The sequence below is a fragment of the Typopeltis vanoorti genome, chromosome 1 (genome assembly GCF_054136105.1).
Source record: "Typopeltis vanoorti isolate ZY-2024b chromosome 1, IOZ_Tvanoo_1.0, whole genome shotgun sequence".
Taxonomy (NCBI): domain Eukaryota; kingdom Metazoa; phylum Arthropoda; class Arachnida; order Uropygi; family Thelyphonidae; genus Typopeltis; species Typopeltis vanoorti.
The window spans coordinates 109,253,451-109,281,373 of record NC_143549.1 but is presented as its reverse complement, the minus strand read 5'-3'; the positions used below and the strand labels follow the sequence as shown (position 1 = coordinate 109,281,373).

General features: G+C 35.8%; 1 protein-coding gene across 1 annotated transcript in view; it reads right to left on the bottom strand.

The window, feature by feature from the left end:
* Window positions 1-1,835: 1,835 nt before the first annotated feature.
* Window positions 1,836-27,923, bottom strand: part of CycT (Cyclin T) — a 97,851-nt gene continuing 71,763 nt past the window's right edge. The window contains exons 9-10 of the mRNA XM_090392739.1: window positions 22,661-22,740; window positions 1,836-4,546 (exon numbers count right to left, since the gene is read on the bottom strand). Of these exons, the coding sequence (XP_090248865.1) occupies window positions 2,477-4,546; window positions 22,661-22,740 (2,150 nt within the window). The 3' untranslated portion in view covers window positions 1,836-2,476. The remainder of the gene's footprint in view (window positions 4,547-22,660; window positions 22,741-27,923) is intronic.

Here is a 27,923-nt window from a genome sequence, read left to right as displayed (position 1 = left end):
CCAACAGGGTGCACCACGAGAAGGTGAGGATTGGACATTAGGTCAGAAGCCCTGGTCGGTTCTCCGCATTCCTTTAAAGGCTATGTGGAGGTCTCCTCTCAGTTATACAGCTTTGACCCTTAAGCACCCCTACTGAGCATATTCTTCTAGCCAATTAGTGGGGTGAAAAATGTGAGGTTTTGGGAAGAAAAATTTGTGGCTCTGTATGAGATTAAAAATTGAAGGTGAGTTAGCCAAACACATCTTTATATCCTAGACAGGACTGAAATTCTGGTCTTTCCAATCAAAAGGTATCACTGATGATAATGAATGAACTATAAAGGCTTCAACTTTACTTCCTATAAACATAATTAATATTGCAATAGGATCTTAATCCTCCCCATTTACATAGTTAAGTCTGCCAAAGCATGCATTTCCTAGCCATTTTGTGGGAGATAGAAAACTTGAGTTTCTGGGAAGAAAGTTCTGATACTTCTGCATGAGAGCTAATGCAATTTTTTTTTTTTTTTTTTTTTTTTTTTTTGGTGGTTGGGGGGGGGGGGGGGGGAATAATCAATTTTCAGGTGAGCACTGAAAGCTTGCTACCAGAAAGAGAAACAAAGGAGCTTAATTATATCAGTTGAACAACTTACTCTCAAGGATAAGTATTCCATGATAAGTAATCTCAAAGGATGGGAGATTACTTTTCAACATCAATACAGTGAAGTGCTTTATTGGATCTCTAAATGTCTGCTATAATGAAAATCTAATGTGCAAGATCCCAAGGCACACACACAGAATTAAGTACAGTCAGCTCTCACAATAGCAACCCTGCTATAGTGAACTCATTCATTATAACAAATTACTGAAAAGAGAATGCCAAATCACTATTGCATCAATGCTATTAAAAAAAACTATTCCACTGGTTCTGAGTTTGCTATAGCAGGAGTTTACTACACGATTTTCTGTCATTATGATTCTTTGAGTAAAGTGTCAGTTCAGCAAACAATCTGTTGCTTTTTACAAAGATAATAAGCCAAAAGGTAGTGACCACTACTCATAATGTAAAACGGTATTTATACATCTCTTAGGAGCTGGGTTTTACATTATGAGAGAATATTAAAGTGACGGAGCTTGCTCCACCTTTGCATGGAGTTGCCCTGGTGTTATACTACCCAAGTGATCATTTATACTTGGTTCTGCCGATAGTTTTTTTGGAATTGAAACTATAGATGTCGATGGATTTCGACCCTAGTTTCGTACCCGGCTATAAAATAAAACGGGATTTACCATCTCCCGCTCAATCAATCTGTTGCTTTTCTAAAAATCAATGCTTAATAAAAACAGAAAGATAAAATGCTATGCAGTGAATCACAACAAAAGTTACAAGTGTATTAAAGTCTTTTAATTTTCAAAGTAACACATGACCATAGATGTATAATACTCTTAAGGATGTATAATGCATAAAAAACATTTCTCGTGTTAGCAGTTTTTTTTTTTTTAAATATGGTATTACTTTTAAACTTAGTTTTAAAAAAAAGTTATGGGAGCAACAAGATTTTTTTATATACTTGCCTATTTTAAGACACTATAATAAAATGTACAATCAGCATAAGATCACAAGGATCCAACTCAGTCTTATTTACAACATGTACCATATATCAAGGTCATGTGCATAAATAATGATCCATTGTATTTTTTTTTTTCCATATGAGCATAGTTTTTATGAAGTATACCCTGAGTAATCAATATGCATCTGTGCAACCCGTGATAATGTAAATCACAGTTTCAAAAGCTGTCCAGAAATGCAAAATAACATAAGTCAAATGCAATGAGGATACCAGTTCAAGACAAACTGTCATAATTCATTGTAACTTTAATTTATGTCCTATAAATGATAACTGGATCAAAGTTCATAATTTACATTTATATATATAATATATATATATATATATTACAAGTTCTTCTTAATACTATCTATACCTTTACCAAATGTTTTTTTTTCCTCAATGCAAGCTTTCAATATGCAATAAATTTATGCATACTCCTGTTAGAGAATTCACAGGATTATTAATTGAAATTTTTTAAGCTTGGTTTTTCTCATAACACTGAGTTCTGAAAGGGAGAAATGGTCCAACAAAGATAGCATAGCAATTGACTATGCACACAGCCTTAAATTCAAAGGCTTCAAGTTTTTTTTCTATTTCACAACTAAATGACAGACATTCATTTAGAGCCTTTGTTATGACATGATTATGTTTACAGTATCAGAATAAATAATTTGTGTACAGGCAAAGCAGGGTTATCTAAGTATACACAGTTTAGCACTTTCATTACTTACTCATGAACATGCCCATGCTTTCCTTAAAATAAAAAAAAAAAATTTTTTTAAAAAAAGAAGCTCTGTTGGTATTTATATTCGCATCACTGTGCATACAACTGTCACAGCACCACAAAAAAATGAATTACGCTGCTGAGTCTTTTTCTCACTTCAAGTCTATTCTGGGGGTGGAGGTGGAGGTGGTGGTGGAGGATCCTTAGGCAGTGGAGGATCATGAGGTGGTGGTGGTGGAGGTGGAGGAGGAGGTTGACTAAAGAACTGGGATACTGCCTGAGGTGGATATCCTGCCGCAGCCATATGATGAACTGGTGGATGATAAGGATAATACTGCTGATAATACTGACCTCCAGCGTAGGGAACTGGGTAGGGAGCTTGGGATATTTTTTTTGGATGTGGATTGTGTTGTTTATTAACAGGTGCTATACCTTGTGGCTCACTATTATCACTACGAGAATGGTTGCGTTTGGAGAGCCTGGTTGATTCAGAAAGAGCAACATCAGCTAAAGATCCATCTTGATTTACAGCATGGCCTTTCCTGCCTAAATGGTCTAATTTCATTAACTTAGGGGATTTGTTAAGTGGAGAAGAATCCAACGTCCTTAAATCATGACTTGATTCTTTAGGACTTCTCTCTCTTTTACGCAACTCACGCTCAGATTTCTGGGACGTACTGTATGAGCCAGCATTTAGTCTATCTTTGGTAATAACTAATTTTAACCCTGTACTTGAATTAGCATTTGTAACACTTTTGGAAGAATCACTGGTTGAAAGCTTTGCTTTTGGAATTTTAATCTTGAGAGCTTCCCTCTTTGGACTTGAATTACCACTTGAAGTCTGTTGATGTGTTGAATCTTGTCGTGAATTACCAAGAATTATTTTGTCCTTTGGAATGGTAATTTTCAGGCCACTAGTTACAGTATTACTTGAAAACTGATCTCCTGTGCGAACACTTTGCTGTTTTTCCTTATCAGACATGTGAGTAGAATGTTTATGCCTGTGCTTATCTCGACGTTCGTGCTTATTGTGTGCCTCACTCTTATCAGGAACTTTATCAGAGTTTTTAACTAAGCCACTTTCAATACCAATTTTATAATCTAGAGACTTTGATCCATTAGCTTTAGAATTTTCCCATGGAGGACTTTTGTTGTGGTGGTTATCCTGTGATATAGGCAGAAGCTCTTCAGAAAGTGGTGAGCTTGGTAAAGTCTTTTGTCTCTGATGTTTATTTTTGGATGGCCTAGTTAAAGTAACTCCTTCCACAGCAGGGTGAGATTTCACTTCTGTATCACAAACCACCTTTCCAACATTATCACTTTTTTGCTTATGAGCATCAGATAATCCTAGAGAACGTGGAATTCTTACAAGAGATGGTGGAGACTTATGAGTAGAAACAGAGTTTGGATTTTCTTGCTCTTCATTTACTTCCATATTATTTTCCTTGGACTTATTCTGGGACATATCTAACCGAGTCAATAGAACATAAGGGTCACCAAGTTGCTTGGCTTCTGCATTTGCATTTTGGCATCTTGCATTTTGAACATCTGATATAAAATTATCTTCAAATGGACACTTAGGAGAGTGGTATTCATGTTTGTCTCCACCTGGTAATTCATTTGGTGTTGTAACCACTAATCCACACTTATTCTTTTCATCATTAAAAAAACTGATTGCATCAGAATGCTTTGAGTGAATTTTGGGATGCTTAATTTTATCATGAGAATGCTGATAACGAAGATTTTTTATATTTTTCTCTTCAACAATAGTTTTCTGGTTGCTACCAGTTGCAATTCGTGATTGAAGAGAGTCACGTTTCTCTTGAAGAATTCGTGCTTTTTGTTCAGCTGCTGCTAAGCGTTCCTTTTCTCTTTTTTCTCTATATACAGCGAGAGATATAGAATGGGATCCTTCTTGCTTTGTTCGTTTTGCTTGGGGAGGTAGCAATGATGGAGGTGGTGGTGGCGATGATGATGCAGCTTGAGCATCTGAATGGACTGGAGAAGGTGAAAACTCAATTGAAGGCATTAACATAGATATAGAAGCATTTGGACTAAATTCATTGCTATACAGTGGAGATGTAGGAGGCTTTAATTGAGGTTTCTGTTCTTGCTTCTGATCTGGCTTACTTTCTACTCTATCTTTATCTTGATTAATAGATCCAGAAGGTAAAGGTAGATTTGCAGGCACTGAATGATCAGGCTTCACACGTTTATCAGGTATCTGATTTTCCTAATAAAAAAAATAAAAATTGTTTGAAATTTAACTCTGTTGATAGTAATAAACTTTGCTATATAATATTTACACATTATATACTAATTCTGCATTGAAAATTAAAGTAAAATAAATGCCATTTATTTTATTTTTACAACAAAAAAAAGAAAAAAGAAAAAAAAAGTAAATTATTTTGACAGTGTGCCTTTTCATTTCCCAAAGAGAGCAGACAGAACTCAGAAAACTAACTTTTGCAAATAGGCAAAGCTGCTGCTCTCCACTCTTTGTTGTCATTAATAGTTGAATTTTTATCTGTCTAGAATTTATAAACTTATGGACATTGTAGTAGGCATGTCATGACAAGAGTATGTGGCAAAGAACTACTGCTATCTTGTGTTATTAACTGTAATTACTGTATTAAAGAGCACAATGGAAATTTAGAAGTAAAGAAAATTAAGTATAACAAAATATTTCAAAAATAATAATGAACAGGCCATCTCTGACTCGTATAAATTCCAACTTCTGCAAATTACCCTGAAAGGGCCATTAAAAAAAATTCCAGTTATAAAATATTTTAATCTACTCCACATATACTACTCACAACCTACCTGACAGCAGTCACCTACATGACACACAGTGTGTGTGTGTGTGGTTTCTTACTATTGAATACAGACCATGTGTGCATTTGTATTCAAACACTTTTATAATTTATAGTGTTTGTGCACACTTTAAAGTCAATATGAAGGTGGACAAAGTAATTGGAACATTAATCATAATGCCTCATGGTCTTAAGTCCAAGGATGAACAGATGATGCTTTCAGCCTGGTAACAAGATGAATTAATAATTATGTCACAAAATCTAATTTATAATTGTATCCTCTGAATGAAATTAACAAAAAAACCTTTCAAACATGCTAATGCACTATCACATACATAGTTAAAGAAAACTATGCATGTGGTAGTGCATTAGTTGAACCAGACTTGCATAAAATTCAAGTTTAATAAAGTTGCAGAACATAACTTTCATGTATGTCAGGGACGACAGTATGTTTTTAACTTCAATAAATTTAATTTTTAACAAAAAAGCTGCTAATAATTCTGGTAGATAGGTTTAATAATTACTTGTAATTATTATTTTTCAGAAAATAACAATGTATATTAAAATATTAATTATAAAAACTTTAATACTTTCCTATGTTTTGGCAACATTACATTGCCATCAATCAGGGATCACAAAAAACAATGACATGTGCACACAGGCAATAACACTGGGTGAATGAGGCTGTAGATCTGAGATCTAATGCTTCCAAAATGGGACAATCTCATGCACCCAAAATTTTCTTGAGGTTTGGAAAGTTTTTTTTAAGGCTGAGGCACATTCGAGGAACAGCCTTTCATATTTGTATTTGCTGAGAGATAACAGAGTGATCTTCTTCCAGCATATCCTGTGTGTTTGGTGTCCCATGGTCGGCAAGTCCTGAGTGGAAGTATTGGTGGAAACAGATGTAATCCTTGTGTTCAGAAATTCTGATATTGAGTGTTCTGTCTGTTTACAGTTTACAGTAGGACAGTTTGCAACTGCAAGGGACCTGGTATTACTTGGTAGGTCTAGGAAATGTTTTTTTGATAGGTGGATAAGGGATGCCAATTTTCTATGTGGTATGTAAGTGGTGTATTTCTTAGGATTTTTGTCAATTTCTGCTCTGGATATATGCAATGGTGATAGGTCTAAAGCAATCAAAACAGATGAAAGCTAATAACAGATGAGAGTTCTAAAAAAAAAAGTAGATATGGTGGACAGAATCATAAGAGAAATTAAGATATTAGGAAACAAATTGGCATCGTACTTTCAGGAAAGTGTGTCAAGAGGAAATCTGAGGTGGTGGTCAGTTAAAAAATATGCCAGGTTAGCAAAACAGACGTCTGCCCACATAACCATTGAGAATACATATCAGGGAAATAGCGATAATGCTGACTAACAGATGTTTGATTGTAGGAAAAAAAATCCATGCAGTTAGAAGTGTCTTAGAACATCAAAATATAAACTCTGACAATACTGTAGGTTCTCATCATATGTTATGCTTTCTACATATTTTACCGCATAAGCTTCCGTAACCGATAATCCCACGGAATAGGTTGGTTGCTCCTTATTCCCGGTAGTATCCCATGTCTGTTGAAGCGTGTGTTCACAGGGCCAGTTTGCCTGCTTTGCAGGAGGAAAAATCCCAGGATAAACTGGGGAAAAAATCCTGCTGTCCAAGCCCAAGACTGGCTAACTTGGCTATGGCTGAGGAAGATCCTAAAGCTCCTCATGTCGTCGACTGGAATCGAACCTAGGACACTCCTTTCCCGAAGCATATGGTTGCAAAGTGCACAGTCACTAGGCTAACCATGCAGACTACTATAGGTTTATTATTAAGAGAGACATCCAGAGACCCGAGGGAGGCCACATACTACACGCACCAGCTATCATACTTATTCTAGAATTTATTTGCACTGCTTGCACATACCACATGCAATAGCAATTTATGCCAACCATGCATCACCCTATGAGAGAAAATTCTAGCCCTCACCCACTTTCTTAGTGAAATTTATTCTCAGCTTCCAAGGATGCCTTCTTATCCTTTCCCCACTCTCCATAAAATGAAAAATTCCATGAACTTAAATACTGTATGACCCTATCAGAAGTTTGTACATCTCAATCATGTCACCACTCTTTCTCCTGTTTGCTAATGTTCAGTCTACCAATTCTCAATCTGTTTTCATAATCAGAATTCACAATCCTGACATAATTTTTAACACTCTCCTTTGCACTCTCTCCACTGTATCAAAATCACAACAGAAACCAGACCTTCATGCAACACTCCAAGTGAGGTCTAATTAAGGCCTTGTAAAAAGGCAAAATGACATCCTTATCTTTACATGTTCAAGTTCATTTCAGCATTGCAATTATTTTTTTAGTTATATTTGAAATCTTTGCTAGATGGCCCCTGAACTTCCAACTTGCTATCTACTAACACTCCAAGTTTCTTCTAGCATAATCCTACCAACATAATATGACATTGAATATCTAATCACGCCTAAGTCCATGAACTTTACATTTGCTAACATTACACCTGTATCCATTTTTCCATGCCCACAATTCCAGCCAATTCAAATCATTCTGCAAGTAATGCATAGCAGAAGTAATCCTCATTATCTTACTCATCTTTGCATCAGAAAATAGCTGTATGTTGCCTCTAAAATCCTTCCCAATATCATTAATGTAAAAATTGAACAACAGTGGACCAAGGACTGAACCTTGTGGTACACTACTGGTTACCTTAAATCTTGAAAACTAACATTCCCCCCCATACCACTTTTTTGATATCTGTCAGTCAGCCATCTTCTTGTCTACGCTAATATTTTATAATCCAAGCCCATATTCTCCATTTTATGCAACAGTTTTCCATGCTGTATTCTCTCAAAAGCCTTAGCAAAATTCAAAAGTATCATGGTATATCCATTCTCTTTGTCTAGTTCAATGTTAACATTATTATAGAATATGAGCATGCTGCTAAAACACAACTTTCCCTTAGTAAACCCATGCTGTTCGTTGTAAAGTAGAGATTCATAGTCAACCCATTGTTGAATGTGAGCCCTAACCAACTTTTCCAAAATCTTACCAGCATTCTTGAGACTGATTGGTCAATAGTTGGATACATCGGTCTCTGCACCACCCTTATGCAATGAGATTTCCATACGTTCTTTTCATTCTTACAGAATCTTCCCTGTTCTGAGATTCAAATTATATAGCCTGGTCAAAGGAATAGCCAGTTCCCCTGAACACTCTTTTAGCACCCGTGCTGATATCCCATTTGTCCCTATTGCTGAATTCTTATTCAGTTTGTACAACATCTCTAATACCATTTCTTCTTCATACACTTGATTTTTTTCAGAAGAGGTGGCAGTGAACTCAATGTTGCATAGACCAGGCTGATAGCTTTTAGCAAAACGGACACTCATTAGTTGAACACCATCTTCTTCATCTGTCACGCCCGCACCATCTGCATTCTGAAGCTTTTTATTTCATATTCTTTCTTTCTTTTACATCTCTAATATCACTTCTTCTTCTTCAAACACCTGATTTTTTTCAGAAGAGGTGGCAGTGAACTCAATGTTGCATAGACCAGGCTGATAGCTTTTAGCAAAACGGACACTCATTAGTTGAACACCATCTTCTTCATCTGTCACGCCCACACCATCTGCATTCTTAAGCTTTTTATTTCATATTCTTTCTTTCTTTTACTTGCAGCATATCGATAGAATTCTCATGGATTGTCTTGCTGAGCCAGTTTCTTTTCATGCTTAGTTTTCTGTACAACAGTTGCGATTCTTCTGGCCTGCTACTTGTACAGACATCATCTTTGTATACATATTTATGAATTTAGGGACACAAAACACACGTGTTGAAAAGATTATTTTACTGATTAATAATAAAATAATAACTGGACGTTTCGACCCCTGTATTGAAGTCATCATCAGAAGGATACATGTGTATAAGAACCAAGCTACATGTTGTTGCACTCTATATAGGTAATCTACATCTACGTTGTTAACTAATCTGTTTTCTTAGCCTGCCCTCTAGTGATAAAAAAAATTACCAATAAAAACTGCAATAAACTCTGCTAAAGTCCTCACGTACTAGGATTCTTCTGGAATTATACAGTTTATATTGTTATATTATATTATCTTCTGGATTTGTACAGTACAGGTAGCTATTGAATGTTCAGGGAAAAAAAAAAAAAACACCTCACTAAGTCTTCTTGTATTGAGATTTTTCTTCATGGTTGCTATGAAGGTTGCAGATGGGTCCTCCACATTCTTGGAATGGTTAGACCATCACTTTTATTCAGATTCAGATCATGTTTGAGCATTTTTCCTTGAATTTCTCCACTCAAACCAGGTTTTGGTGTGGTGTAGGGACTTGGTACCTATCCAATCAATTCTGTGGTATGTTTGGAGTGCATGGTCAGAAAGGCCGGTTTTTCCAAAATGGAGGTATTTTATGTTTTGTTTGTGTTCATCCTTTCTGATTGGGATGGTTCGCCCTGTTTCCTCTATGTATGGTATGTTACATGTGCAATCTATTTTGTAAACCCCTGGGTGGGCTAGGTGTGGCAAGGGATCATTGGAAGAACTGAGTAGGTGTCTTAATTTTGTCGGGGGTTTAAAGGTGGTTCGATGTTGTATTTGTGTAGAGTTCTGTCTATTTTTTCTGAAATGCCCTCTGACATATGGTATAGCAATAGCATCCTTGAAATCTTTTTTGTTATTAGTGGTATCTTTGTGGAGGATCTTGTGAATGGTTTTTATACTATCCATTTTTTATAAAGGTATGTTTGATGGTCTCATATTCATGGTTAAGAGCTTGTTCATTTGAACAAATGGTTTGAGCTCTGTGTTTAAGGGTGCTTATGACCCCTAGTTTTTGTGTTGGGTGGTGATAAGAAGTTTTGTGTATATACTGGCCGGTGTGTGTGTGTGTGTGTGTGTGTGTGTGTGTGTGTGTGTAGGTTTGTGGTAAACTGAGAAGGAGAGACAGCCTGAAGGAAGACGTGTGACAAGTGTGTCTGGGAACGGAAGAGAGTTGTTTTTTTTTCTATTTCAATGATGAATTGGATGCATTTGTGTTGTTTGTTCAGGTGGCTAAGGAATGTATCTAGTGCTTCGCAGCCGTGGGGCCAAATGGCGAAAATATCGTCGACATATCTGAGCCAAATTTTGGGCTTTAGACACGCAGATTCTAGAGCTCGTTGCTCAAAGTCTTCCATATAAAAGTTCGCTATTGGGGGGAAAGTGGTGAGCCAATGGCTGTACCCTCTTTTTGAAAGTAAAAATTGTTTTGCCACACAAAATATCCGGAGCGGAGTACGTGGGCAAAGAGGGCCATGTCGTGTGGAAATATGTTCTGTAAGAGTAAGATAACATTGATTGGGACATTGATGAAAAGGGAAGGTATGTGAAAGCTGATTAATAGATCTTGGTCGTTGAGCGTAATGTTTTTAATTTTGTTTATGAATTGTTGTGTATTTTTTATGTAGGAAGGGAAATGACCAACCAATTCCTTGAGTGTGGCTGCTAATTTTTTGGCTAAGCAGTAATTCGGACTGTCAATTCCTTCAACAATTGGACGTAATGGCTTGTCTGTTTTGTGTATAGACAGAACTCTACACAAATACAACATCAAAACCACCTTTAAACCCCCGACAAAATTAAGACACCTACTCAGTTCTTCCAAGGATTCCCTGCCACACACCTAGCCCACCCAGGGGTTTACAAAATAGATTGCACATGTAACATACCATACATAGGGGAAACAGGGCGAACCATCCCAATCAGAAAGGATGAACACAAACAAAACATAAAATACCTCCATTTTGGAAAAACCGGCCTTTCTGACCATGCACTCCAAACATACCACAGAATTGATTGGAAAGACACCAAGTCCCTACACCACACCAAAACCTGGTTCGAGCGAAAATTCAAGGAAGCATGTGAAATGCTCAAACATGATCTGAATAAAAATGATGGTCTAACCATTCCAAGAATGTGGAGGACCCATCTCCAACCCTCATAGCAACCACGAAGAAAAATCTCAATACAAGAAGACTTGGTGAAGTGTTTTTTTCCCCCCTGAACATTCAATAGCAACCTATACTGTACAAATCCAGAAGATAATCATAATATAACAATATAAACTCTATAATTCCAGAAGAATCCTAGTACGTGAGGACTTTAGCAGAGTTTATTGTAGTTTTTATTGGTTTCTTTTTTTTCATCGTCACTAGAGGGCAGGCTAAGAAAAAAGATTAGTTAACAACGTAGATGTAATTTACCTATATAGAGTGTAACAACATGTAGCTTGGTTCTTATACACATGTATCCTTCTGATGATGATAACCTCAATACAGGGGTCGAAACGTCAAGTTATTATTTTATTATTAATCAGTAAAATAATATTTTCAACACGTGTGTTTTGTGCCCCTAAATTCATAAATATGAGTGCTGGTCACCGTGTAACCTTAAAAGAAAGAATCATCTTTATACAGATGGTATTCCTTCCACATCATCCATTTCTTACGAATCTCTTGCTCAATAAGATTACACATCCATTTGTCTCCTACCCTATTTATCCTTCGATCTCTCGGCACACATTCTGATATTGCATCATCTGAGTATTTTTTAAATGTTTCCCATGCACTGTAGATATTCTTCCCATCCAGCAACTGATATCATTCTGATGAACTCTGTATACACCTCAGTTGGTCATATTTTCCTGCTTTGTAGTTTAGCAGGTAACTAACCTTTTCTGAATGGAACATTCATAAACTTAGTCACTTCCCAAGTAATCACTTGGGAAGTGAGTAATCACTATCACCAACCAGAGGCAGAATAGTCTTTAACTGAAACACCCTCTAACACTTTAACCTTGAGTTCCTTCTGTCACATAGTGCTTGAGGAAGTTGTCCTGTAACAACTCAATAAATTTCATTCTTAATATGAGATTTTACTGCTACCCAATCAATATTTGGATAATTAAAGTCTTCCATTATGATTACTCTTTTCACACCCATAGTCTCTATTTGGTGATGCATTTCTTCGTCACCAGCAACTAATCCTCCAGGTGTGTAACAACATCCAGCTATGCAATTAATCTCTTGTTAGATTCCTCCAGACAGCAGATGGCTTCAAATTTCCTGCAACATGAATCATAGTTCTCAATAATAACTGGATGATTCAAGTCATCCGGTAGCATTAGCACCCCCCCCCCGTCTATCCTTCCTAAAAATACTATACCCTTTACACTAGATACCAGTTAATATGTCTGATTCTGATAGCCAGGTCTCACTAATTCCTCCAATCTGAGGTCCCGACATACTGACTAGGGTAAAAAACTTTACTTCTTTGTTTCTGATACTCCTAGCATTCGTATATAGACATAATAAGCAACTTGCATGTTCTTTTGTATACTGTTGTCTGCATGACACAGTTAAACAACTTGCAGATCTCTATTCTTCTCTAATGCCTTATACATGCAGACATTTTTGCATGAGTTTGATGGGGTCTGAACTGGACAAACAAAATCGAAACTGTTGTTCTCTCCTAATTATTTCCACGATAATGCCAATTCCCGTCATTATCACAATTATATAATAACATTGTTGCTCTTACACTCATATTCTCACCATTCCTTCCATTATAATTTAGTTTTCCTGACTCTCTCTCTCTCTCTCTCTCTGTGTATTAAATCTCATTTTCCTAATTTTTTTCAAAGTTCAAAATGTTTGCCACAGTATATTTGACTCTGCAAGTTTAAACCTGAAAGTGATTTTTTTTTTTTTTTGTATAATGATCCTATGCACAAGAAATCGAAAGACTTACTTATACTCAGGTAAGGCCTGAGATAGTAGTTTAATGACAATTTTTTAAAAAAGTTGCAAATTGTAGTTGATTGGAATACTTCTTGTAGAAAGAAATTCCAGAAGATAAAGGTAGGTGGAATAAAAGAGTTAGAGAAGATGAAGCAGGTTCAGTGTGCTTACAGTTACACCGTAAAGGTATAACTGCAAACTTGTAGCTGGGCAGCTACTGCCCTTGTATAAAAAAGTGCAAAAAGGCAGGAATGATGGTTGCTACTTCCATTGAGCAATGACCACTGAAGCACAAAGAACACAACAGTGGCAAAAAATTGTATCTGTGAGAAAGAGAGGGAGGGGGTGAAATGAATCTTAAGTGTGAGACCATCTATAAGACAAATTACGTGTTATCCACGTAATAGTCTATAATCCAAACTCATTTTCTCCAATTTATGCAACAGTCTGCCATTCTGCATTCTGTCAAAAGTCTTAGCAAAATCTATCTTCTAGACAGTGGCAAAATTTTTTAATGAAGTTTTTGTTTCACCACCACAATCATGTGAGCGTTATTCTAAGGATGAGCAGATTTGAGATTCCCATAAAGTTAACAGTTGGATAGATGTAAAATAGTATCTTGAATGAAAGAGAATGCCTAGGTTTTTTTTGGATGTTGAGGATGCCCGTTGATGTGATATTATTAAGAGAGACCTCCAGGGAGGCCATTACTACGCACACAGATATCATACTTATTCTTGAATTCATTCACACTGCTTGCATTCACAACATCCAATGGCAATCCACTCCAATCATGCACAACCCTCTGAGAGAAAAATCTAGCCCTCAATCTCTTCTTAATGGCCTTCATTCTCAGCTTCCAAGGATGCCTTCTTGCACTTTTCCCACCCTCCATAAATTGAAATACTGTATGACCCTTTCAGAAGTTTGTCTGTCTCAATCATATCACCCCCCACCTTTCTCCTGTTTGCTAGTGTCTACAATCTACAAATTCTCAATCTGTCTTCATAATCAGCATTTCACAATCCTGATATCATTTTTAACACTCTCCTTCTTTGTACTCTCTCTCTCCAAAATATCAGAATCACAATGGAAACCAGACTGTGCACAATAGTCCAAGTGAGGTCTTATCATGGCCCTGTAAAGAGGCAAAATAACATCCTTATCTTTACATGTGAATGTTTGTTTTGGCATTGCAATTATCTTTTGAGTTGTATTTGAAATCTTTGCCACATGGCCTCTGACCTTCAACTTCCTATCCTAACATCCCTAAGATCCCTTGCCTCATCAGTTTTTTCTAGCCTAATCCCACCAATATAATATGGCACTGAATATCTAATCACACTGAAGTGAATGAATTTACATTTATTGACATTGAACTCACACCCATTTTCCCCATGCGCACAATTCCAGCCTATTGAAATCATTCTGCAAAGACTGCATATCAGCAGCATTCCTGATTACTCTCCCTATCTTTGCATCATCAGTAAATAACTGTATGTTGCCTCTGAAATCCTTCCCAATATCATTAATGTACAGACTGAATAACAGTTGATCAAGGACTGATCCTTGTGGTACACCACTTGTTACCTTAAATCTTGCAGACTCACATCCCCCGTATACCACTTTTTGATATCTGTCAGTCAGCCATCCTTTTATCCACGTAATATTCTATAATCCAAACCCATTTTCTCCAATTTATGCAACAGTCTGCCATTCTGCATTCTGTCAAAAGTCTTAGCAAAATCTAACAGTAACAATGTTATCTAATGTGAGTAAGTTACTAAAACATGACCTTCCCTAAACCCATCTTGTTCATTATAGAGATTCACTGTCAACCCATTTCTGAATGCCAGCCATAACCAAGTTTTCACCACCACTCCTGAGATATAATACATTTAGTTTAATCTTTCATCCAAGTATAAGCAAACAAAGTTTGTGCCTGAAAGTATCTTCAGGACTGAGGTAAGGTAGTACATCTCTTGGCAACTCCCAGCAAAGGAGGACCAAGCTCTCATCACTCCTTGTCTCAGTATCTCCCATAATGCAAAACACATCTCCATGCAGACATGTATACTGCTATGCATTAAGGAAAGGGCCACTATCCAGACCGGTTTCGACCTTTATTGAGGTCTCATCAGTGGGAGGCAGACCTGAAGATACTTTCAGGTGCAAACTTTGTTTGCATACTCTTGGATAAAGGATTAAACTAAATTTATTATAGTCTAACCAAGTGAAAAATAAACTTTCAACATCTTTCTCTAAATCCAGAGTAATTTAATAATAAGGTGGTACACCAGTTGGCAACTCTTATGGGTAAATATGACCTCTCCATTGCTTGTGCCTTAGTATCACCATTCTGGGTCTGCCTCCCACTGACGAGACCTCAATAAAGGTCGAAACCGGTCTGAGTAGTGGCCCTTCCCTTAATGCATAGCAGTATACATGTCTGTAAGGAGATGTGCTTTGCATTATGGGAGATACTGAGACAAGGAGTGATGAGAACTTGGTCCATCTTTGCTGCGAGTTGCCAAGGGATGTACTACCTTACCTCAGCCCTGAAGATACCTTCAGGCGCAAACTTTGTTTGCTTACACTTGTATAAAGGATTAAACTAAATTTATTATAGTCTAACCAAGTGAAAAATAAACTTCCAACAAACACTCCTGAGATACTAACTGGTCAATATTGGATACATCTTTTGCGTCACCTTTGTAGTGGAATTACCATACATTCCTTCCATGTTCTGAGACTCATATTAAACAGCTAGGTCAAAGGAATGGTCAGGTGCTGATCTTTTAGTACACGTGCTGATATCCCACCAGTCCCTATTGCTGAATTCTTATTCAATTTGTGCAACAGCTCTAATACCTCATCTCATACACCTGCGTTTCTTCATCTAGTAAAGAGGTAACAGTGAGCTCAATGTTGTGTACACCAGGTTGATAGCTTTTAACAAAACGGACACTCATTAACTGAACAACTCTTCTGCATCCGTAACCCTCACGGAATCAGGATTTAGAAGAGTTATTCTTTCAATTTCATTCCTTCTTTTACTTGCAGCATACTGATAGAATTCTTGTGGGTTGTCTTTAGCACATAGAGCCAGTTTCTTTTCATACTCAGACCACGTTCCGTACAACAGTTGCAACTATTCAGAAATTGATTGTAAATTATGTTGGCACATGGGATGCCTGTGCACTATATGGTTTGTGAAACGAGTAGAATGAATGGAGAATACTATAGTCTGAACACTCTTCCAAGTCCAAGTGAGGTCCAAAGCTGTGGATAGAACTAGTGGTGGAGATTAATGGTGAAGCTCAAAGAGAGAGAGAGTGGGGGGGGGGGGGAACCTTCGACTGTGGTAAACAGCTAGAGGTAGCTGGCAAACCAATTACAGAGACTGGTAGGTAGACCTGCCAGATGGCAGGCAATTTGTTTAGCAGGTCTCGATGCCAGACATGGTCAAAATCTCTGGAAACATCAACAGCACAAGCTTCTCCAACCCTTTCCACAGCTTATGTCCAATGTCAGCTAAGAATTCGGCTGTGGATCTTGAATAGTGGATGTTACCTTTGTGCAAATGCTGGTAATCACTGATTAACTGGTGGGTCTAGGCTGTGGAGAAGTTGGCCTACTGATACTTTCTCCATTATTTATGGAAAGGACTAAGGTAGTTTAACAGTAGACCTCTATCTTTCTTTTTTTTTTTTTTTTTTTGAATAAGATGGATACATGATTGCTTCAACAGATTGGAATAAGTACCAGTAAATCCATGAAGAGGTCAACTAACATAGGAGAAAGGGGGGAGAGCCCACTGTTGGTCTTTTCTGCCAGACAGAGTGGTCATCTTTAAACACTGTTGATACAGTGTTTAAAGAGGATCTCCTGTGTTTGGCAGAAAGATATTTTGAGATAATTTAATTGTTTCTATTCTTGGAATGTTAGTGAAAAGATTTACTCTTTAGGCTTACACTTATATCAGAAGAAGCCAATGTGATTATCATCATCAAATTCGTGATATATACCCTCAGGATCTTAGAACTACATAAAAGTTACACCATTATTAACTTTCTACCAACAATTTTCCTGCAGATTTACCCATTATCTATCAACATTCCAATATTATCAGTTCTTATATTTCTATTTTCTAAGGAACTTTTTTATTGTATCAATCCACCTATATCCTGGTTGTTCCTCTTTTTCCAGCCATCCTGGCAAAGAACACTTGTTTAGATAATCTTTCCTCTCTCTCTCTCACCCCCCATTCTGTTTAAGCAGCCATACCACTTGAAATTAGCTCTACTAACACATTCCTGAATGTTAACAATGTCAAGTACTTTCCTAATAGTTTTTTATTTATTTTTTTTAATATGATACTGCCATATTCTCTTCTGTTAAAAAAAACACCATGCACTTTATAGAAAATATCAAAGCCTTAATCACACTCAGCTATTTAGGCACAGTTTTTAGTGAAGATTGCAAATTGAATTTGGAAATAGGCAGCAGAATTAGCAAAGCTGGTATGGTAGGAAGTCAACTGACTAAATTTATATTGCATAAGAGAGAGATTAGTCAAAACACTAAGCTAACAGTATACAAGACAGTGTTCAAACCAATTTTAACTTATGAATCTGAGAGCTGGGTTAGAAATAAATTTTTTGATCAAAGACTGGAGACGACAGATATGAGAGTCCCAAAAAACAATAGGGGGACTGAAACACTGTGGTGCTTCCATGGAAACAACCCAGTTGCATATGAACACAAAAACACACCGCCATGTCATATTTGCAAGGACTGTAGGAGCATGGATGACTGTCTGCCTGATGTAAGGTTTCAGAAGGTTCATTAGATGCTTAGATAGTAAAGAAGCTGGAGAGTATTTTGCATCAACAGTTGGTCTTAATGACAAGTCTTGTTTATGCAGTTTAGTGACTCCATATATTCTTGAAACAAGAGAATGTCTAGATTCGGTTTTTTTGTTTGTTTGTTTCTTGAGACCAGTTCAGCATGTCTTTAATTAATTTATTGGTTTTATTATGGAATTATCCCATGGAATCTTGTTTTAACTTTTCATAGGTGCCTGTGTGTCCTAGAAAGATTTTCATTTTTTCTATGTATTCTGTAATGACTTTTTAATGAGTTTTTGATGAGTAATGAGTTTGTCTTTTTTAATGCTTTTTATTCTATTTTTGGGATATTATTTCTGGCTGTCTACAAGATAGGACAGACTGGTAGATCTGTGAGATATGCCAATTCAATCACTTCAAGGAGGTTGAGAATGAAAGAAAGCATAAATCAGGTCTGGCACTACATACAACAGAAATGCCAAGTAAAATGATAACAAACTAAAATGCTACACATTGTTTACCATTTTTACTAAAAAGCATTCATCACTGACTAAACAACGGCAGTTTGAGAACACTTCAAGGAGTTGAGAATGAAAGAAAGCACAAATCATGCACGAAAGTATGATTATAAAAATGCATCAACTATGTAATATGGTATGGAAAGAAGGAAGGGAAAATGCCAGAAGAATGGATGAAATTGATATCATTGAGATTATATAAAAAAAGGAAATAAGCTAGAACGTAAAAATTATAGAACAATTGCTTTGACAAGTCACCTTGGTAAGATTATGATGATACTGACAGAAAGATTGATGAGAACACAATTGAAAGCATACCTTGCAGACGAGCAAGCAGGATTTAGGAAAGATAGAATTATAATTCGACAGATTTTGACAATGCAGTTAATAGCAGAGAAAGCTAGGAGAAAAAACAAAAGCATACATACTTGCTTTGTTGATTTTCAGAAGGCAATAACATTATCGACCAGAAAGTGACATTAGCAGTCCTAGAATCCTATGGAATTGACAGAAAACTAATAGCTATATTAAAAGATGTTTATAAGAATGCAGTTGCAACAGTTAGAACAGGTGATTTGGGGAAATGGTTAGAACAAGCAGGAGGTACTAGACAGAGGAACCCAATATCATGAAGCATTTTCATCGCACAGTTAGAAAGAGCAATGAATTAAATGAAGGAAGATGTAAAAGGAATATCAGTACATGGAATGAGAATTAACAATCTTATGCAGATGACATTGTTATGATTGAAGATAATGAAAGAACAAAAAAAAAACATTGAAACTGTTAAATGAGGAAGAGAAGAGATTTGGATTTGTTATGAACTTAAAAAAAAAAAAAAAAAAGACAATGGTATTTGGTGAGGAGAACATGAAACAAAAGATACAAGTGGATGGACCTGATATAGAAAACACAGAACAATTCACATTTGTGAAGTAAAATGACATATGATTTGAACTGTAAAAAAGAAATAAAGATCAAGATTGAAAAGGGAAGAACAAATCTGAAGGCCATGGATAACATCTGGAAAAGTAAAGCGGTCAGACTGCAAACGAAACAAAGAGTACTAGAAACATGAATCTTTAGTGATGTACTATATGGATCTGAAATGTGGATAATAAATAAGGAATCAAGAAAAAGAATTTTGGCATTTGAAAGAACTTATTAGAGGAAGAAGAATAGGATGGGTACAGAAAATCACAAATGAAGAGCTCTATCAGAAGATACAATAAAAAGAGAATCTAATGCAGAAGATTATACAACAGAAGCTGTAAGTATTTGGACTCATTTGCAGAATGAGTGAGGACCAGAAGATAAAGACTTTCATGTTTGGTATTATGGATGGTGTAAACAGAAGAGGTAGACTATACAGAGAATGGATAGATAACATAAAGGACATGTGGAATGGGTTTACAGAAACTGCAACACTGTGCACTAGACAAAGAAATGTGGAAAAAAATAGTGAAGGAGGCATTGGACACCAATGCGCAGTGAGCCCATGTTTTGTGATAATGATGAGTCTGAGAACAGTCTTGTAATATCCCACACTTCAACTTACTTTTTTGGGAGGTATAAAGTAAGCAAAGTCCAGATAAATCACTGGATAAGCATTTCCTCTGTTCAATATATTAATCACCCTATTATAAAATACAAGTTACTAAAGCAATGCCTCCTCTTAACAAGCACTTGTTGCTCCCATGAAAGATTTACATTCTCATCAATTCAGTTTTGTATTATGATCCAAATATCTTTGATTCTCCCTTAAGCAGTAAAAATAATTTTCCTTCTTTCTATTTTTCTGGAACTGTTTCTTTAGCCAGAATCTTGTTGAACAATTAAGTCAAAGGCAATGCCAACTCTTTCACACATTCTCATAAATATACATAGTGATATCCCATTCAGTCCTGTAGTGTTTTTAACATCAAGATTATTTAATATTCTAAACAATTCCCATTCTTGAACTGTCTCTTCTTTCATCCTTCCTATTGTTATTCAACACTACTCCTAACCACTTACATGAAATATATTAACGAAATACTCATTGAACATTTCTACTACATCTTCAACAAATGGGACCTGTGTTCCATCTCCAGCAATTAAAGTCAATCTTCTATATTGACCCTTTCTTCTTCTTCTAGTGATTTCACTTTCTAAAGGTTTTTGCTTTACTGCTTCAGTCAATTTCTTTTTTCGCACTACACTTGTCACATCTCTAGCCTATGCCTATTACTCCTCATTCTGCTGACAGGTACCTTATTCTTTTTGCCTCCTGTATAATATCCTCTTTCTCAGAAGCTTCTGCATAATTTGAGATAATGTGCTAGGGAACTGACAGTGCCTTTAACCTGGCTTTTCAATAAAAGTCTAGCTTCGGCAAAGGTGCCCAGGGAATGTAAGGAAGGTAAGATAGTGCCATTGCATAAGGGTGGTAACAGACTGGAAGTGTCTAATTATAGGTCAGTCTGTGTGTCATCAGTAGTTGTTAAGATCTTGGAGAAAGTAGTGAGGGACCGTATACAGCATTGGGAAGATGAGGGTAATGTTATCTGTGAGAATCAACATGGATTTGTGAAAGGGCGCTCTTGTTTTAGCAATATGCTAGCCTTTTATAATAAAGTTACAAGAACATTAGATGAGGGAAAGGCATATACTGCAATTTTCTTAGACTTAGCGAAGGCATTTCACAGGGTGCCACATGATAAGCTGATATTTAAGTTGCAGCACATGGGTCTGGATGTCAGATTGGTCAACTGGATTCAGGATTGGCTGTCTGTAGGTACCAGAGAGTTGTGTATGGTGGAGCAGTTTCAAAGAGGCAGAGGGTTACAAGTGGGGTCCCACAGGGACCAGTACTAGGACCTATATTGTTTAACCTTTATATCAATGACATTGCCAGTGGATTGCAAAGGGATAGTCAGTTGTTTGCAGATGATGCGAAGCTGGGAAGGATTATTACTAATAGTGCAGATGTAGTAGCCCTGCAAGAGGATTTAAATAAGCTAGATAGATGGGCAAATGAATGGGAGTGTCAGTTTAATGCAGCAAAATGTAAGGTCTTGAGGTTTGGGAAACATCGATGGGAAGCTGTATACTCTATGGGAGGAGTTATACTGGAGGAAGTAGGGGAGACAAGACAACTGGGGTTGATGATGGATAGAAACCTGAAGTTTAGGGGACATATTGCAAAGGTGGTGAAAGTAACACAGAGGATTGCTGCAATTATGAGAAGGACACTGACCTGCAGAGATAAGAGGGTTATCATTCCGTTGTATAAGTCTCTGATCAGACCACACTTGGATTATTGTTCTCAGATTTGGTCCCCAGGATTTGAAGGGGATAAATTAACTGTGGAAAAGATACAAAGACGGATGACAAAGATGGTTTCAGGGCTGTACAAGCGTAGTTATGAGGATCGGCTGAGGGAATGTGAACTGCAGAGTTTGGCGGATAGAAGAATGAGAGGTGATATGATTTAGACTTTTAAACTGTTGAGAGGTAGTTACAGGGCTGACACTGGGGAGTTCTTTCGCTTGGTTGAACAGCAGGAAGAAGAGAAACTTCCAGGGATGGCCTCCTGATGACAGGAGGCCATCCCTGGAAGTTACAAAAGGAAACTGTGAGCAAGAGGGTAAGGAGTGGTTTCTTTGCATGGAGGGTGGTTGAACCGTGGAATGCATTGCCTGATGGAGTGGTGAGAGCGAGAACGGTTAATGAGTTTAAAGAATGGTATGATAGACTTTGTGTTTCTTAGGGGGGGGGACCTCCCCTCGATGAGTCTCGACAGTCTTTATGTTCTTAGGAAGGACCTCCCATGATGAGTCTTTTGACTCCATGGAGGCCTGAATAATAATAATAATAATAATAATTCCATAATTCATGCATTTCACCCCTGCTTTATTTATCCTCGTAACCTTAGGAATACAATCTGAGTAATTGATTTCTGCCCAAGTCCCAGACATTGCTGATTTCGCTCTCCTTGAACTAATCAAGCCATTCCTCCATCAATGTTTCCTTAATTTATCATAGGACACTGCTTTGTAATTCTACATCTCTTTTGCATGAAGCTTGTTTTCGCAAATCCAAAAAAGTGGATCTGAGAATTGAGTAAAAAAAAAGTTAGTCAGAGTATTATTCACTAGAGACAACACACACACACACAAGAAAAACAACGGGAGTGAACAGATGGAATCAATGGCAGAATAACAACATAGCAATCATCAAAAACAAAATAAATTTTATCTTCAGATTATAACAGCCTATATTCTTATTTTATATTTTATCATATATATATTTTTAAACTGTTCAAAATTTTAATGTCTCAAAAAAATTATACAATGGACAAACACTAACCTTTGGATTTCCACTCATAATTTTTCGTTTCAATCTGCTAGGACACTTATCAAGAATTGCTAAAAAGTCAGATGTTAATTCTAAAGAGAAATAAATTCATAAAATAAAAACTAAAGATCAAAATCTTTGCATTAAAAAAAAAAAATTATTTTTATAATTACTCAGTGTTATCATAAAATATTTTATTCATAAATTTATACCACCAGTTTTGATTTTTTTTAAATAATATAATATGATAAAATATGAAGGTACCAGAAATAGACAAGACAATTTTTTTATTTTAATTTGATTTTTATGTGCAAAGACATCAAAAGTCATCCTGCACCAGGACACATGTTACAGCAGTACATATGATAAATATGTCACATGACCCTATGCATTAAATAATTCTAATAAAAAAATAGTAAAAAAAAATAACCAAGATGGCTGGCAATATGACATAATGCTATCCTGGAAAATTCAGGCAATCTGGAAACTTTGCTCTAAAAAAAACCAACCATGGAAGTTTTTCGAGCCATTTCCTGTCCAAGTGTTATCTCCAATCAGGACAGTGACTATTAATAATCTCCACATATTTCTGTTCTAGGCTGTTCTCTTCATAGTTCAGGCATAGCCACTATGCAGTTGAACGAAGTACATGTTACTGTCCTCCTTTCTTTTGCCTTCAATTCTTCCCTCTAATAAAACTTTTGAAAGACTCGTGCCTCATAATATTACCCATATATATTTTTCTTTTTTGTATGCTTTTTATTAGTTCTGTAATAGGCCTCATCATCTCCAAAAATTCTTCATCTCTCTTTCAGATCCATGAGATCTTCTGTATTTCCACCTCTCAAAAGCATCAATCCTTCTACTGTCTTCCTTGTTTACCGTCCATGTTTCCGCTTCATACAAAAAAGTAGACAAAATAATGCTTTCAATTATTTCTTAATCAAGTTCTTTTGCATAATTTTCTTGATGTTAATATATTCTTCATTCTGTTAGAGATTAATTTCCATTCTTCTCCTAATTGCTTTTGCATTTTCCATCCTCTGCAATTTAATGTACTAAATAAGTTATTGATTTTTCTCTGCTTACTAGATTAACTTTAGTTTTTGTTTGGATGAATATATTAACTGATGAAGTGAAAATTGGAAGAAGAAACATTATCACCTGCATAAGAAAGATAATATTTCTTCTTCCAAACTGTCAAAAATTTCTTCACTATGAAGACTGAACAGAATATGAGAAAGCACACATCCTCTCCTTTTTAAATACCTTTTTGGTATTTGAAAGGCTTGACAGTTCACTATTGACTTTTATGTTTGCAGTCTGGTTCTAATATATATATATATATATATATATATATATATATATATAGGATATCAGTGTTTATGCTATTCCTGTTTACTCTTTTTTTATTATTGTTTCTGTTAATTTCATATGGTGAACACTTACAAATGCTTTATCATAATCTATAAAGCAGATATAAACATCATTATCCATTGGCAATTTTCTTTCTAGTAACTTTCTGATGATATCCTCTTTCCCTTTTTTCTTATAAATCGAATCTGGACATCCTTGATTTATTTTTTCCAATATAATTCATAACGCTAATTTTTTAAGTGGCTCAAATATTGCAGACCAATAAGCCTAAGGCTTATTGGTATACAATATTTACATTCAAATTTACTACCCCAGCATTTTGGAATATTTCTAAAGATAGGATTCCTATGGTTATTAAGAACATATCCACATTCATAAATATGGTTAAATAGTTTGCTTAGCTCTTCTATTTTCTTCTAGGACCTTTAGCATTTCTATAGGAATATCATCTTTACATGGTGCCTTCCCTGTCTTCATTTGCTGAAAAAAATTCATTCGACTCATGTTTTTGTAACTTCTGTTTCAAATACAAGAAGAAAAAAAAAAAACTAGAACATAAATTTTTTAAGAATATATTAAGGAAATCATGAAGAGAGGCCAAGGAAACATGACTTAATAATTAGTGCAAGGAAATAGAAGACCTGGGGAATAAAACAAGGTACATCAAAACATAAAAAGAAATGAAGAAAATGAATGATCCACAGAACTTTTCAGTCATAAGCGATGATGACAGAATGTTATTTGAAACAAATAACATTCTGCCATCATCGCTTATGACTGAAAAGTTCTGTGGATCATTCATTTTCTTCTTCATTTCTTTTTATGTTTTGGTGTACCTTTGATGTACCTTGTTTTATTCCTAGGTCTTTTATTTCCTTTCTAGTTTTTATTTACGTTCTAGTTTTTTTCCCCCTTGTATTCTTTTGTTGAACAAATCTAATATACATTACATTCATTCATCCATCGTTTTCTTCTGATTCGCTTCTTGGTGGTCAGTCATAGAAGCATTTTAACAATTGCTTTGAAACTTTTCTATTCTTTTTCTATCCTCAGTTTATCATCTGTTTCCATTTCATGTTGCAAATGAAATGAAAATATGTTCAAAACAATTTACTCTTAGTGTTTTTAAATTTTAACATAAATTCATGTCACAGTAGGATTCAAACCCAAAGTCCATAAGTTCTACTCCATAAGAGTAAAAATGATATCCATTTGACCAATAAACTGGCAGTTAGTAGTAAGATGTTAGTGCAGCTGGCATTCAATGACAGTTATTCAATGCTCATAAAATTCAAAAGAAGGACTAGATTCAAAGGAATTCAAATAAATTCAAATAAGATTCAAAGGAATATACTTTTCACTATAGAGAACTCCTATATATAATTCTCCTATGGGACCACAGGAACAGTTCTCTTTTTTTTTTTTTTCTTTAAGCATAGCATTGTACCTAAAGAACTTTAGTTGGGACTATCAGCCATCTACTACAGTGAGTGAACTTTCTAATGAAATTTCACGGCATATGAAACAACATTTTTTAAAACTTTGATTAAAATCTTAAGAGATGCACTTTCATATCAATAATCCATCTCTCAGTTTACTTTCTTTAATATCTCCTATGGTAAGCATTTCTATAGATATTAACAAAGAAATGTTTTGGAAAAATTTGGAAAAAAGAATAAAGCTGATAACAATGGGAAGTACCAGCCACCATCAAGATTTGCACAAATTAACAATGGAAAGAAGAAAAATACGAGGCTAATCTTCTTGAATGGCAGGCAATCTCAAGTAGAGTGATGTGGGCAAATATGAGAATGGGGAACTGGACAGTGAGACTGTCTATGGTCCAACAGAAGGTTCTACTAAGGTAGAAGTGGAGGAATTTGTGCCTATGGTCCCACAGAAGGTTGTACTAAGGTAGAAGTGGAGGAATTTTTTTGAGGCTTTAGAGAAAGCAACTGACACAATCAAAAAGGAAAAATTGGTCCCCTGTTGGGATCTAAATAGCAGAGCAGGAAATGATTGTGTGACATACAAAAATATTTTGGGAAAATTTGCAGAAAAGAGAAAAGCTAAAAATACTGGTAATAAAATTGGTTATTACTAACACAATGTTCCAACATAAAAATGTGCACAAATTCACATGGAAAAGAGAGGCAAGGAATAAGAAAAGACTCATTGACTATGTTATTGTTGACAGTGATGTTTTCTCCCTTGTGCAAAACACCAGAGTGCACAGAGGATTTGAAATTGGAAGTGATCACCATTTAGTTTTGAGCAGGATAAAACTGAATTTCATATTGAAAAGAATAACATGTAAGAAAGTTTTAAAGCGAATAAAAGTTGAGCAGCTCTCAGATGTGAACTGTAGACTAAAATACACAAAGATTATTCAAGAAAAAATGAAAGAGTTTGAGAACAGGAACCAAACCTTGGAGATTCACTTTCAAGTCCTGAAGAAAACACTGATTGATTCAGCCAGAGAGGATGTCTGCAAGGATATAAAAATCAGAACTGCATGGTGGACACAGAAAGTTAAAGAGGCAGTGAAAGAAAAGAAGAAAGCATATAAGTCAGCTTGTGCTCTTAGAGAATACAAAGACAAATGTAAGAAAGCTAAATACTGTGTAAAACCAGCTAAACAAAATTCATAGCAGAATTTTGGTAAGAACATAAAAATAAATATCAAGAAGGTGGCAAGATATTCTGGAGGTTGTTGAAGAAGCTCGGAAATGGAGTCAAGAGTGCTGTAAAAGGAAATAGAGATGATAAAGGTGACATGAAATCTGGAGAAAAACATTTCCTTGAAGTATGGAGTAATTACTTTGAAAAATTTCTAAATGAATTTTTTCTACTTTTTCTACTTCCATACTTGAAGTAGAAAAAGCCATGAAAAGCCTGAAATGTGGAAACGTAGTGGGAATAGACAATATTTGACCATAAACATTGTCTATTCAGGTACGGAGGTATAAAAGTCTTACAGTGGCTACACTGCATAGTTCAGAAGGCATGGACAGAGGGACGAATTCCAGATGACTGGAGTAGAGCTCTCATAGTACTCATATATAAAAAGGGAAATATAACAATGTGAGCATTATAGAAGTATTTCTACAATGAGTGTTCCTGGATATATATGCAAGTATACTTGAGAAATGGTTGAGAAGGATTGTGAAAGAGAAGCTTGGTGAAGAACAAGCTGGATTCAGGCCAAATAGAGGCTGTCAGGATCAGATCTTCACTTTACGACAAAGCTACAATTATACGGTGTCAATGGGCATTATATCAAGCAATACTCAGTCTTTGAGTTGTAAGTCTGCAGTTAGAATTGAAGGAAGTACAGGAAGATGGTTTAATGTTAAATCTACTTTCAGACAAATATGTACATTATCCCCTCTGTTATTCATTATCGATATGGATCACATTATGAAGGAAAGTGGTATTAAAACTGATATCAAAATTGGAGATGTTAATCTCAGTTCTCTGCTTTATGTGGATGATGTTATACTTCTAAATAAATCTGCTACAAGTCTGCAAAATGCTCTGACTAAATTGAAAAAAATATTGTAATTGATATGGTATGAAGGTCAGCATTAAAAAGACAAAGACAATGAAAATAGGCAGAAACACTGAAAATATCAACTGCATTGTGAATGGAGAACCTATTGAACAAGTAAAACATTTCAGCTACTTAGGCACGATTTTTAGTGAAGATGGTAAATTAAATATGGAAATAGAGAACACAATCAACAAAGCTGGCATGGTAAGAAGTCGAATGAATAAATTTATATGGAATAAGAGAGAAATTAGCCAGGAAAACTAAATTAGCTGTATATAAGACAGTATTCAAACCAATTTTAACTTATGGCTCTGAGAGATGGGTAAGAAGTAAAACACTTGACCA